General features: G+C 36.6%; 1 protein-coding gene across 1 annotated transcript; it reads left to right on the top strand.

Moving 5' to 3' along the window:
• Positions 1–860: 860 nt before the first annotated feature.
• LOC133305584 (probable voltage-gated potassium channel subunit beta) lies at positions 861–14538 on the top strand. The gene is made up of 4 exons (XM_061505840.1): positions 861–1545; positions 1627–1770; positions 2908–3072; positions 14007–14538. The coding sequence occupies exons 1-4, from the start codon at positions 982–984 to the stop codon at positions 14118–14120; spliced, it is 987 nt and encodes a 328-aa protein (XP_061361824.1). The 5' UTR covers positions 861–981; the 3' UTR covers positions 14121–14538.
• Positions 14539–14923: the final 385 nt, after the last annotated feature.

The raw sequence follows: 14923 nt of genomic DNA on the forward strand, positions 1-14923 counted from the left end.
TAAAATGTAAAATACTTTTTTTTGAAAAAATAATCCGCTAACAAATCAATGGCTTCTATTTAGTTTTTTTTATTATTACGCTTTTATGATGCTATGATATTTTTAGGTATTTTTTGAAGGAGGTAAACAAAAGCCATCTAGTTATCTATAAAGTATGGTTATTATTTATTTATTTTTTCTTTTTATATGTCTATCTCACTTTACCATTAATAATTTTTTTCTTCAATAAATTGTTTTTTTGGTAATAATAAATTGTTTTCTTTACTTTGATGTACTCGATTCCCATAAACATACTTTTATAGGAGTGCATCTTTTTGTTAAAAAAGAAATGACATAATTATGTGAAATTATAATCATATAAAAATGGATTAATTATTATAAAAAAGAAAAAAATGTTTACTAAAAAAAGAAAAATATTAAAATAAATAATTATAAAATTATTATCATTAATTTTTTTTATATGATTATAATTTTTATCATAATTTTTTTGTATTATTATAATTTTTTTACGTGATGATGTCATATATATATTATATTTTAAAGATTAGAGGATCCCTTTTCATTTTCACCATATATCCTTGTGGGTTGGATGGAATCACACGATTCACACCCTCCTCTCCCTTTTCTCAGTACAAAAACCAAAAAAGTGTTTCTTTTAATTTTAGATTTTATTAATTTCATATTAAAGATAATAATTATCTCATGTGTAGAGATAATGTTGTAAAGATAAATTTATGAATTTAACTGTCTGAAAAAAAAAAAAAAACAATTACCTAAAAAAATATGTAGTAGAAAAAACTTATGTATTATAATATAAGAATAGTTTTTTCCATTAATTTTTGTGGTTTTGATTTCACATGCTTCTTCCATTTCAGTCACAAAACAAAACCCTACTGTTCCTACTGTCACACACACACAGACGCTCTCTCTCCCTTCATTGTTTATTACTGATCCAATCTCACCACCACCAAGAAGTAGAAGATGCAATACAAGAACCTTGGTCGATCGGGTCTGAAGGTGAGTCAACTCTCATACGGAGCATGGGTTAGCTTCGGTAACCAACTAGACGTTAAGGAAGCCAAGTCCCTCCTCCAGTGCTGTCGCGACCACGGCGTCAACTTCTTCGACAACGCCGAGGTTTACGCCAACGGCCGCGCCGAGGAGATCATGGGTCAAGCCATCCGCGAACTCGGTTGGAAGCGATCCGACATCGTCGTTTCCACCAAGATCTTCTGGGGTGGCCAAGGCCCAAACGACAAGGGTCTCTCTCGTAAGCACATCGTTGAAGGTACCAAAGCTTCCCTCAAGAGACTCGATATGGAATACGTTGACGTCATCTATTGTCACCGCCCTGATTCCTCAACCCCCATTGAGGAAACTGTGAGAGCCATGAACCATGTCATTGATAAGGGTTGGGCCTTCTATTGGGGCACCAGTGAATGGTCGGCCCAACAGATCACTGAGGCTTGGGCCGTTGCTGATAGGTTGGATTTGATTGGGCCTGTTGTGGAACAACCTGAGTATAATCTCTTGTCCAGGCATAAGGTCGTGTGGTGTTACAATTCATTCATTAATCATGTGTGCTTTGGTTATTGTTGTTTGTTTTTTGACTTGTTTGCTCTATAGGTTGAGTCTGAGTTCTTACCACTTTACACCAACTATGGGTTGGGTCTCACCACTTGGAGCCCTCTTGCTTCTGGAGTCCTCACTGGAAAATACAAGAAAGGAGTTATACCCCCAGATAGCCGCTTTGCATTGGAAAACTACAAAGTAATTATTATAATTATGACCTTTTTATCAATTGTTATGTTCATCTATGCTTGCTTGAATAAAATGATAACTTAGGGCTTGTTTGGTATGATGTATAAGCTTATAATATCTGTTATGATATTTTTAGTTGTTTGATGTAACCATCGTATAATATAAGCTTATACAGCAGTTTAATACATTAAAATGATGTACAACTTATTAGGAAGCTTATACAGCAGTTTAATACATTAAAATGATGTATAACTTATTAGGAGTTGATGTATTAACATTGCTGACCAATGCAATTCTCAAGAATTAATATATTATTTCAATATTAATATATTAAAATAAAAATTAATTTTTTAATATATTAATTTTTAAAATATTGGAGATTTTTATTTTTATAAAAATTAATATATTTTTTTGGACACATTGATAAATAAATTTTTATAAAAGTTAATATCATATAACATATTTGGAATAATTATATAAATTCTTTATTATTTTTGTTAAAAATATCTTTTTATCCTATTTAGTATTTTACAGTGCGTTACCAAACATTAGATGATATTATTTTATACAATACATTTTCTTATACAATACCATATCAAACGCTGAATAGTATTAAAATTTAATCAGGTTTTATACAATCAGGCCATATACTATCAAGTCTTATACTATCAGGCCTTATTAATGAGTGAGATCATGTCGGAAATAAATCCTCTCATGTCACATGATCTAATGTATTTTAACTAAATCAATAGTGGCACAAGACAGAGAGAGAAAAAGTATTAGGATAGAGAGTGGGGACAAGATAGCCATTGACTTGTCTATGGATGACTAAGATCATGTTAAATGAGACATGAGAGGATCCATTTCCATATAGTTAACAGCCTTACCTACCTGCACAACGCAGGTATTCTATTGACCAACTAAAAGCATTGTAGTGTGCACCCTTCTGAATTGAGGTGTTTGCAACGACTCATTGCATTTGATTTATTAATGGTTGTTTGTTTTATGTTCGAAGTTCAGTTAAGATATTTCTTGTCACTTGTGATAATATGTATTGAATGATGGATGGGATTATTCTGCCGCCTTTGTTTAGGTTACTAAGCAAATATGTATTTCTTTTTTCCCCCCATTTCTCATGTCTTGTAGAATCTGGCAACACGATCACTGGTTGATGATGTGCTCCGAAAGGTTGATGGTCTAAAGCCAATAGCAGATGAACTGAGTGTGCCGTTATCTCAACTTGCAATTGCATGGTGTGCTGCTAATCCTAATGTTTCGTCAGTTATCTGTGGTGCTACAAAGGAGTCTCAGGTTAGTTCATGCATGTTCAAACTTCATTTAGGTATTGAAAACATTCATTGTGTATTTATGTCATATATTATGATAATGATACTTTCTGCATTAAGCAACAAATACTTATTCTAGCTGGAGATTGTTTGGTAAATTATATCAGGTATTGACATTATTGATTTCAATTTGGTTATATAATTATATTAGGATCTGATGTGTATATGATGTGAACCCACTGTGGAAAGTATACAAGAGAGATAAAAATAGGAGATACTGGGCTTCAAATGCACAGATTAGCCCAAGGGAGGGTATGGACCTGAGTGATACTGCTGCTATGGGTTTTGGCACATGTAATGTGATTAGCTCAAGTGAGTGTGTGACCAAGTTACCCTCTAACAGAATGCAGGCAAGGAATGGGTAGTTGGTTACGGGAAAGAGGTTAAGAGGAGTGGTGGGGTGCTTGAGTAAGGCATCTGGAATATTGTTGGATTGGAACCTTGGGAGAGAGTGAGGCCTCTCCAACTGTCTCACAATTATCTTTTACATTTTCTGCACTTGTTATTTCCCTTAAGTGTCCTGTTAAATTGTCTCCGTTTGTATTTTCTTTGGATGAAGAAATGGAATACTTAATGTTCTTGCTTAATTTCGCTGTTGTTCTTGGTTAAATCTGTATTTGGTTGTTTGGGTTGTATCAGTATAACTCAATTGATTCACATTAGTTAGCGATGCCATTTTTATTCTAGGGATTTTTTCTATTAGATTTACCATTAAGAGAGTAATTGTTTTAAATCAATGAGTTATTTCCTTTTCTATGGATTAAATTAAGGCTTTTAATTTTCAGAACTATATTTCAATAGCATTGTGGGAAACTGTTTGTTAAGATCATCCACTTCTAACGTCAGTGCCTATGAGCCAGGGCGATTGATAATTTTTCCTTATTTTACTTTTTTCATTCTATCATCTTTGTTTGCCCTTTCTTTAATATTGTTGTCCTTGATTTATGAGACTAAACGATAAATGCCTGCTCTTTTTTTAATATGTGTGGTATTAGTGTGGAGAGGGTTTCACATCATTACTAAAAGCATGGCTTTTGGGGATGTGCACTATTCTGTTTTCCCAATGGTGTGTGAAGACTTTTTTATTAGAAGTGAATGAAGCTAAAATAAGACTGAGAGGTTAAAGTTTTTAACATTGGTTATTAGACGTCCCACTTTTGGTCATAAGGAATTAATGTCATTCCAGACCCCAATATACTGGTTTGCTTTTGCAGTTGATGCTTAAACGGTATAATGCTCTGTTTTTCCCTACAAAATGTTGCATATCTTCCAAATGACATCAGAATAAAATTTGGTTGTTATACTTTTTTGACAGTTGACTGGGAGTGGAAGTAGAACTATATACAAAGGGTTGATCCAGAGTTTATGATTACAATAATTCTGGTGAAATTTAATAATGAATAGGGTCAATTTGTGACTGAATCATAAGATCTCTCTGTATTATAGCAGTCTTCAATTATCAAGTGGGAAATCCCCATCCAAGGCACTTTACAAAAATGAACCAAGAGTTTTCATTAAAATTGTGAAACTAATGCAACCATGCTTTTAAAACTGCTTATTTTGCTTATTTGGAAGCAACACTTCCGTTGTTTGATCATTTAGGAAACCAAGTGTTAATTAGTCCCAATTTCAGCAAAATATCATGATAACCATTTGAATTATTTAAGGGTAAATACTGATTCAATAATTGAATTTTGTGGCCATTTGTCCAAATTATTGTGATAATGTCAGATTGTCTATGGCTTTGAATTTTCTTCTCTTTTTGAAAAGAGAGTATTATTGTAGAGTAAATGTATTGCACCCTGTTACATTTGTGCATAGGGTTATTTCTGTAGATAACTAAATAGCTTAGTTACGTTTAGTTCAGTGAACTGATTACGGTTACAACAGAATAGGCTGACGTGTCTCTTGTATCTAACTCTAAAGAGCATTCATGTACTGTTTCTAATCAAATATCAAAGATATGAACTATTCAGTTTCTCTCTATTCTTTCTCTCTCCCTCTCTCTCTCGTCTTCCTCTGATTTCTTTAATGGTATCAGAGCTCTCTCTGAGGGCCTGATACAGATCGTCTCTTGCTATGTCTTTCGCTGCACAATCACCATCTCCGTCTCCTTCTGTAAGCGGAAATGCAACAACAGATAATCGCTCGTCTTCTCATCGTTGTTCAACCATCAAGTCTCTGTTAAACTAACATAGAGCAATTTTCTTCACTAGAATCAGGTTGTAGAGCCTGTAATCACCTCTCACCAACTCCAACACTTCCTTGTTAACCCTTAAATATTGCTTCAGTATGAATCGGAGCAAGCTCGCGTTGATGGAGTCATTAATCATTTGTACACTGAATGGCTGCGTCAAGATGAAATGTTTCTCTCGTGGATACTTTCCACTATTTCAAAAGAAATCTTGAACGAAATTCTCGATGTTCATAATGCGTATGAGGCTTGGGAGCAGATCCATAAGTTCTTCCAAGGAATGATGAAATCTAAAGCTCATCAGCTCATATCTGAACTTCGCACCATCAAGAAAGGTGGAAGATTTGTTGCTGAGTACCTCAGACGTGTTAAATCTCCCCGTGATGAGCTAAAAGCGATCAAAAGTCCTATTTCAGTTGAAGAACAAATTGAGTTAGCTGAATTTAATGCCTTCGTCACCTCTGTTGGAGCACGTGAAAATCCGTATTCGCTCAATGATTTGAGAGTTGAACTAATGTCTTATGAAATGATGCTTGCAAGACAAAATGAAACTCTTCTCTCAGATTCAATGACTTTAAATGTTGTAAGAAGATCTCCAATGATCAAAAGGAAGCATCTGGATCTGAATCAACATCTGTCAGACCTCCTCTTAATGCTCATTTGTATTTGATGGAACAGACACAATTCCTCAACGAAAAGGGTTTTGTTCACGCGCCACCTATGTCATCTTGCCACCTCAAAGCTTCCGTTCCATAGTGATTTAGCGATTCGAGGGACAGAACTTCGAGCCTTATCTCCTCCTTAAGTCCACCAATGAATAAACCTATATATTGTTCGTCTGACATTGGAGGAATCTGGGCAGACAACATTTCGAAAGCCTCCACATATTCATCCGCAGTTCTGTCTTGCAGCAGTCCCTTCAAGTGAGCATATGGGTTGCCAAAATGGCCTTCCCCATATCAATCGAAGAGGGCATGTTTAAAGCTCTCCCAGTCCAACTTTGTGTTGGATTCCTTGAGCACCTTGAACCAATGCCATGAGGAACCCTCTATGCAAATTTGGGCGTACTGGATGCCATGAGGAACCCTGGACAGCAAAATAAGCTTTGGCTTTAGCAAACCATCCGACGGGATCAATTCTGGAAAACACTGGAAGTTCTATGTAACAGTCAAAATAGATGAACAACAAATTTTACTGAAATAGTTCTATTATGATATTAATCAATTGTTCTCAACACTGTTACGTACATCTCTTTCTATATTAAACAAAGAAAATTCAGCACTACAATAAAGATAAAAACAAAGGATAATCCAGAAGAATTATAGAGCCTCTGGTCTCTCCCAAATCACCAAGAATGGTGCCCAAAGTTACAAGTCCCCAAAGTGCCTCCATACTGCTGCCTCCCTTGCGTATATCATACCTCCAATGGTTATGCCTCCAATCTCTCTCCACTAATCGAATATAAGTCCTCACCTGCTGACTCAACAACTTCACATAACAGAATGGACCCATTTAATTCCCTGTGGCCCTTCCTACGGTAAATCTTCATTTTAGGGGGGTCCCTATCAATACGTCCCCCCAAAAGACACACCTTGTCCTCAAGGTGGAGCTCTGGAAACAGTTGATTAATGATAAATGACTCCTCCTATGTACTCTCAAATTCTGGTAATTTGGCCCATTTAATAAGTACTTCAACAGTACCGTGCAAAGATTGACGCCACTGCAATAAAGCTTCCAGCCAAACCTGCAATTCCCAATCATCCTGTAGCATGGGTGGTAAACGCTGAGATTGTTGTGGAGCTGTGACTGATTTTTTTGACGACGACACATGAAACACAGGATGAATGGTACAATAATCCGGTAATTTCAAACGGTAAGCAGCTGCCCTAATTCTCTCAATAGGATACAGACCATAATATCGCGGACTCAATTTTTCATTAAACCTTCGAGACAAAGACTTGAGGCGATACGGTTGCAATTTAAGGAAAACCAAATCACCAACCTCAAATTGCACATCGCGCCTATGCTTATTAGCTTGTTGTTTCATCCTATTTTGGGCCTTTCCGAGCTGCTCCTTTAAATCTGTCAGAATTACATCACGGTCTTGCATCAACCGGTCTACCTTGTCTACTCTAGACATGCCATCAGCATGAAATAGGGTGGGAGGGTCACAACCATAAAGAACTTTAAAAGGAGTCATACCTGACGACTCCTTATAAGTGTGGCGTTATACCAAAATTCCGCCCAATTTAACCACTTATGCCACTGTTTTGGTTTCGGACTGCAGAAACAACGAAGATACGTTTCTAAACATTTATTAACAATCTCAGTCTGACCATTCGATTGAGGGTAGTATACGGTATTGAATTTGAGGAGAGTCCCTGACTGTCGGAAAAATGCAGCCCAAAAATGACTTAAAAATATGCGGTCACGATTTGAAACAATAGATTGCGGGAATCCATGTAATTTTACCACATTCGCAACAAACAGACCCACTACATCTTGAGCCGAGTAAGGATGACAAAGAGGTATAAAATGGGCATATTTAGATAACCTATCCACTACTACAAAAATAGTATCATACCCTCCAGCTTTTGGTAGACCTCCAACAAAATAGAAATATCTGACCAAACTTGAGATGGAATAGGCAATGGTTGTAATAACCCAGCTGGGGACAGAGCCACAGACTTACTCTGTTGATAGACCTCACATCCAGCAACAAACTCCTTAATTGATCTCCTCATTCCTTGCCAATATACTAATTGAGCCAGCCTCTTATAAGTCTGGAAATACCCCGAATGACCCCCTGAAGGTGACTCATGAAACTCCTTGAGTAATACTGGGATTATTGGGGAATTATGAGGAATAACAAGACACCCTTTGTACAACAATTTTCCATCACGTAACTGATAATCTGTATAACTTGAACTTCCTGTCAACAAGGCCTGAATGATTCCTTTCAATGTAGAATCAGCATACTGCTCTGCCTTTAATTGATCCAGTAAAGGCAGGGACACGGTGGTAATGGTTGCAAACAGCATTTGGCGTGACAAGGCGTCAGCTACAACATTGGCCCTTCCGGGTTGATATTGCACTTCAAAGTCATAACCCAATAGCTTAGAAACCCACCTCTGTTGTTCCTCTCCAAGTCCCCTTTGCTTCAGTAAAATTTTTTGACTGCGCTGATCAGTTTTTACTATAAAGTGTCGCCCCAATAAATAAGGCCTCCACTTTTGAATAGCAAAAACTATTGCCATTAGCTCCTTTTCATAACAGAATTCCCTTGGGCCCTGATAGAAAAAGCTTGACTAACAAAAGCCAAAGGTCAACCTTCTTGCATTAACACCGCTTCAATTCCTTTTCCCGAAGCATCTGTCACCACAACAAACGTTTTCTCAAAATCGAGTAAAGCTAGAGTAGGCAACCTACACATTCTCTGTTTTAATTCCTAAAAAGCAGCTTGGACAATCTCATCCCATCGAAATGCATCCTTCCTAAGCAAATCAGTAAGTGGTTTCGCAATTTTCCCGTATCCTTCCACAAACTTGCGATAGTAACCTGTAAGCCCAAGAAATCCTCTTAACGCCTTGACAGATTTTGGTGTAGGCCACTCCTTCATAACCTATATCTTTTTAGGATCAGCTAAAACACCCTCTTTTGTAATCACGTGACCCAAATATTCCACTTGTGCACTGCCAAAAGAACTTTTTTTTTTTATTTGCAAATAATCTGTGTGTACGCAGCACTTCCAACACTGATCTCACATGTGTCAGATGGTCAGTCCGATTCTTACTGTATATCAGAATATCATCAAAGAAAACCAAAACATACTTTCTCAAAAATGGGCATAGTACCTTATTCATCAAAGCCTGGAAAGTAGAGGGAGCATTAGTGAGTCTGAAAGGCATCACTAAGTATTCATAGTGTCCCTCATGAGTACGAAAAGAAGTCTTGGCAATGTCTCCTGGCTTCATCCGAATCTGGTGAAACCAGATTTTAAATCTAATTTCGAAAAAATCTACGCTCCTCCCAATTCATCCAAGAGTTCATCAATTACTGGTAGCGGAAATTTATCAGGAACCGTCAACTTATTTAGTGCTCTATAGTCGACACACATACGCCAGCTACCATCTTTCTTCTTTATCAAAATAGCCGGGCTGGAGAAAGGACTCACACAAGGTCTTATAAATCCGGATTCCAACAATTCTTGAACGGCCTTCTCAATTTCTGATTTTTGATAATACGGATATCTGTAGGGGCGTATATTAGGAGTTTCAATGCCAGTTTTCAGAACTATGGCATGATCTTGCTTGCGGATTGGCAGTAGTTCTTTAGGCACCTGAAATACATCTTCAAACTTCTTTAACAATGTCTCCATTTCCCTTCATTGACCTTGTTCAGTTACAATCACCTCCTCCTCATGTTGCTGTGATATCCAATAACCTTGCCCCTCATTGGCTAGAGCTTTAACCAGGGATTTCAAAGAAGCGACTGCCCTGGATAAAGACGGTTTTGCCCTGATAGTTACCTCCTGGCCATCCTTTTGAAAGCTTAATGTTAACTCTCTGAAATTTGCCTTGATATTCTCCAATCCTTGCAGCCAATCTAACCCCCCAACACAACATCTGCTCCTCTTAATTTGAACAGAAAAAAATCTTCTTGTAACTCGATTCCCTGTAGCTGAATTTTTACGCATTTACACACCCCCTGACATTCCAATAATTCACCATTCCCCACCTCTACCTAATATCGAGGAGTGTCCTCTACTAACAATTCTAACTCATCCATGATTGACGCCTTAATGAAATTGTGAGATGCTCCGCAATCAATGAGTACAATTACCTGCTTGCCGTTGATTTCGCCCCACATGCGCATCGTTTTACTGGACGACAACCCCAACAAACTTTGGGTAGAGAGCTGTAATGGTGGCCTCTCTACAGATTCTTCACCTCCTCCCACCGCATCTCCTTGTTTCTCTGGCTCATCCTCCTCTTTGCCATCATCCACAATCAGCAAGTGTAGCTGACGGTTACGGCAACGGTGTCCCGGATTCCATCGCTCAATGAAAACAGAAACCCTTTTTTGATCGCATCTGTAATTCCTCTTGTGGCAAACGATGACTCTGAGTTCGATTGTTACTCTCCTGGGATTCTCCTCGATTTGCTCCGTTCACTCCGCTGATTTGATTCGATGAGGTTGCCATCTTCCTCGTAGCGTTCATAGCCCTAAAGTGGTTTGTCCCTAAATTAGAATTATGCGGGTTATTTTGACCCGCATTCAAACCCGAATAGTTTTGGGTAACAAATCTGGTATATGGTGCATAATTGGGCTCCTTTGTATGTGCCAGTCCTCCACCCTTGGTTACTTCTTGGTCCAAAGCCCAATTCTTATTTTCAATATGTTGAGCCTTCAACATCATCTTCTCCAGGGAATCATTTGGTTTGATTAGAAGCTCCTCCCTAATGGAGTCGATCACGCCATTCAACCATAACCCTCATAAGAATACATCGTCTACCTCCCTCAAATTACTACTGATTCGCTCAAAATCTCTACGATACTCTTGGATCGTACCTGTTTGCTTTAATCGGAATAATTCATGGAATGGGTCCCCAACAAATTCAGGTTGGAAGCGTCCCACCACATCTGTATGAAATCCATCCCAGGTAGCATTGTGAGTTGTCCGTTCCAAACGTTGGTACTAATGGAGAGCTTCTGCTTCCATTACGATCATCACTGCAGGAAGTTTCTCCCTCTCTCCCATCTGATTCACCTCAAAGTATCGTTCAGCCCGAGCTAACCAATCTTGTACTCCTTATCTTGAGAAAATAGGTATTTCCAGTTTCTTCTCCTGATTGTCATTTCCTCTTCCTCCGTCTTCCTCTCCCCTCGTACTCCCAGCGCTTTCGTTACGACGCTCTGTTCTTTCCATGCTCATACTCTGTAACATTCTGATGATATCCGCCTGTCCGGTCTCCAAACGGCGAATTCCCTCCTCTGAACGATACAACCTCTCTTGTACTGATTCAAAGCGCGCCTCTATATTTCGAGTCACTGCCATACAACTCTCCCAGAACGGAAGCTTTGATACCAATTGTAACAGTCAAAACAGATGAACAACAAATTTTATTGAAATACTTCTATTATGATATCAATCAATTGTTCTCAACACTGTTACGTACATCTCTTTCTATATTAAACAAAGAAAATTCAGCACTACGATAAAGATAAAAACAAAGGATAATCCAGAAGAATTATAGAGCCCCTGGTCTCTCCCAAATCACCAAGAATGGTGCCCAAAGTGACAAGTCCCAAAAGTGCCTCCATACTGCTGCCTCCCTTGCGTATATCATACCTCCAGTGGTTATACCTCCAATCTCTCTCCACTAACCGAATATAAGTCCTCACCTGCTGACTTAGCAACTTCACATAATAGAATGGACCCATTTAATCCCCTGTGGCCCTTCCTACGGTAAATCTTCATTTTAGGGGGGTCCCTATCATTCTATCTGCTTTGCCTTGATGCGATACTCATCATTTTGGTTTTCACTGTTAATGACCTTCGCCGGAATTCCATCGATAGTTCGATACCACTCTGATTTACCTCTTTCTCCTTCAATGTTCTACTGCTCTCTTCCATAGTTACTGTATCAAGGTTCCTATCATCATCTAAGGGAGAACATAGTTATAAAGGGTAGCTGTAGATAAGCTTATCTAAAGTGGCTGCAGAAATGTTTACCCATATATATATATATATATATATATATATATATATATATATATATATATACTCTGTCATGGTTATGATTTTTCACATCTAATGTTTTCATCTTTTGTATGGTTATAATTTCACATATTTAATATTTTAACATATATATATATAGCAAGTATTTGATTGCTATACATACAACAGCTGTAAATCAACGGTTGTATAGGAAAAAATAAATCTTATGTTATAGGAAAATTCTAATCTCATGTTATAGATACATCAAGTGTGGAACTCACCTATTTAAAAAAACAAAAAAAGAGTGACAAGATACTTTAAACTATTATAAGATACACTCAAGAGAATATGGTATATTTTTCATATATTCTAATAGAGATCTTTCTATTGAGTATTTAATCCTTTTAAAGGCCAAAAATTTAGACTTTTTACATATATATACTAGTATCAGGTGTATATATTGGTAAAATTGCTGTTAATTGCTGTCCTTCTGACTCTTTGCCTGTGTCTTCCAAATGATGAATGACATGAACAACACTGAAACAATTGTTATTGTTTCTTCCTTGAAACTTTCATTGCTTGTGCTTTTCTATTTCTTCCTGCACTCTCTAGCACTTTGTATGCTCATTCTCACTATTTTCTTTCCTGCATATTTTAAGGAAAATGAGTCTCCTGGGATATTGAGGTTAGTTATCTGAAGTGGTGTACTGGTGTTGAATGGTCAATTTGGATAGCGTGGTTTATTTTAGTTGTAGAATAACAGATCTAGGCTTTCTATTAGATAGTTTTCATTGACATTCCATCTATAGATATGAGCTTCTATCACTCTCTCTCTCACACACACAAATGTATATGTATACACATATGTGTATCAGATAGAAGGACCTATTATTAGGATATGTAAAATCATTTAGATTTAATGAGGAGGAAATATAAACTAAAAGAAAAGGAAGGAAATTTTTTTATTAGAGTTTACATCAAGATGAGTCTAACAAGAAGCAGTCACCAATTACTCTTGCTTTCGAAAGGACAAGAGAGCTGGGGCGGGGGAACCATTGTTATGTTTAATTTATAAGCATAAGGAAATGTTTAAAAAAAAAAGGGGATAGAAAAGTCAGAGTAGGGTTTACATTATGATTAGTCTTAAAAAAAGCAGTTACAAAATATCTATATTTCTTTGAGGGGAGGGGGGAGACCAATAAAAAAGAAGATAATTTTGTGTTAAAAGAAGATCCGGTGAAAGTATTGATGCACCATGCATGCTTTAAGTGTTACATAGACGATGTATTAGCACAGATGTAGGAATTACGAACTTGGATTTTATCTATTCAAAAGCTATTGTGTTGGACTGAAAAATATATATAATAGATGGATGAAATTGAAATGAGCAAATAAAATATGAAGCTCTAGTGAAATTTATTTAAGTTTAGATTGTAAATTTGAACGGTTATTATAAAGTTGGTACAGAGTTACAGACTGAATTGAACCTACAAAGAAGGATAAAATTTTGTAAATGGTGCTTTGGTCTGGGAACATGGAGTTTCTGTACTCACAGGTATAGTTTGTGGAAGGAACTTCTAGAATATATATTTTATATTGTAATTTTTTTCCAGGCACGTGATATAATGATGATCTAAATTCTAACCTTTTGTAGATGTGGAGAAACTTAAACAATCAATCACCATAGGCTGCTATGTTTACATTGATTTAATTGTCTAACAGAAAATCTACATATGCAGTAGGCATAAGAAATAAAGTCCTCCTGACCATACATAATGCATATTCATTGTATATGTATACCTTTCGATATTATTTAGTAGTTACGAAGATGATTAAAAAAAATATAATGCTACATATATATAGGTAATACCCAAAAAAAATAAAAAATCTTACATATTCCTGTCCATGAATAATTCTTGACTTGCCTTCAAGAATGAACTTGGCCATTATAATTTTATCATATTTTCCTGTTTTTTTGGCCTAGATTGAAGAGAACATGAAAGCAATTGATGTCATTCCATTACTGACCCCTCCTGTGATGGAGAAGATTGAGGCTGTTGTTCAAAGCAAGCCAAAGCGCCCAGATTCATATAGATGAATTGGTTCTCCATCTGGAACACAACTTATAAGTGCAGTAAATGAGAGGCCCCATAATCCTAGTGCACTGGAATGCTATGTTGAAATTAGTTGGTGTGATTGATGTGATTTCCTCTTCACAAATCACAATTCCTCCTTTTCTTTCTTATTTTTCCTTTCTGGTACTGATTATACCCTTTCTTGTTTATGGGTTCAAGTTTTCCAAATTGATTTTGGGAGCAATTTAGTCCAATGATTGAGGACTTCGGATTTAGGTTTACATTCTCCTTCAATAGGGATATATGCTTATGGTTTGGATAGCTCTAATTTATTTTATAATGTCGACTATTATTTGGATTTTGATAGTCCAACTGCCTTGTCCATGTAGTTAGCTCTACCTACCTAGTGAGGAAAGACTTGGTTATTTTGGGTGCTGCGCAAATGAATGGGGCATAAATTTATTACATTGGTAGCTTATTGAAGGGAGCACATTCTTTTCCAGAACAAACGAATTGCCAAAATATCGTAGGTTCAAATCTTGCAGAGAATTTTTGAGTATGCCGCTTGACTTTATATTAGTTGAGAAATTAGACTTGTCCTTAAAGGGTGATTAGAGTACTTGAAGGTTAGGATTTGTATAAAGAACATATATACAAAAGGTTACAAAAATAGAGATTAATTGGATTAAAGGAATAAATTCGATTCTTAATAAAATCAAAAAATCAAAAATTATAGATAATTGAATATTAATGATAGATAATTATAACATTTACAATACTCTTCCTTAAGCTAGTGTGTATATCACATATGCGTTACAGACAAAGT

The sequence above is a fragment of the Gastrolobium bilobum genome, unplaced genomic scaffold, assembly GCF_033153095.1.
Source record: "Gastrolobium bilobum isolate Gb01-03AN ecotype WA unplaced genomic scaffold, APGP_CSIRO_Gbil_v1 utg17671, whole genome shotgun sequence".
NCBI lineage: Eukaryota > Viridiplantae > Streptophyta > Magnoliopsida > Fabales > Fabaceae > Gastrolobium > Gastrolobium bilobum.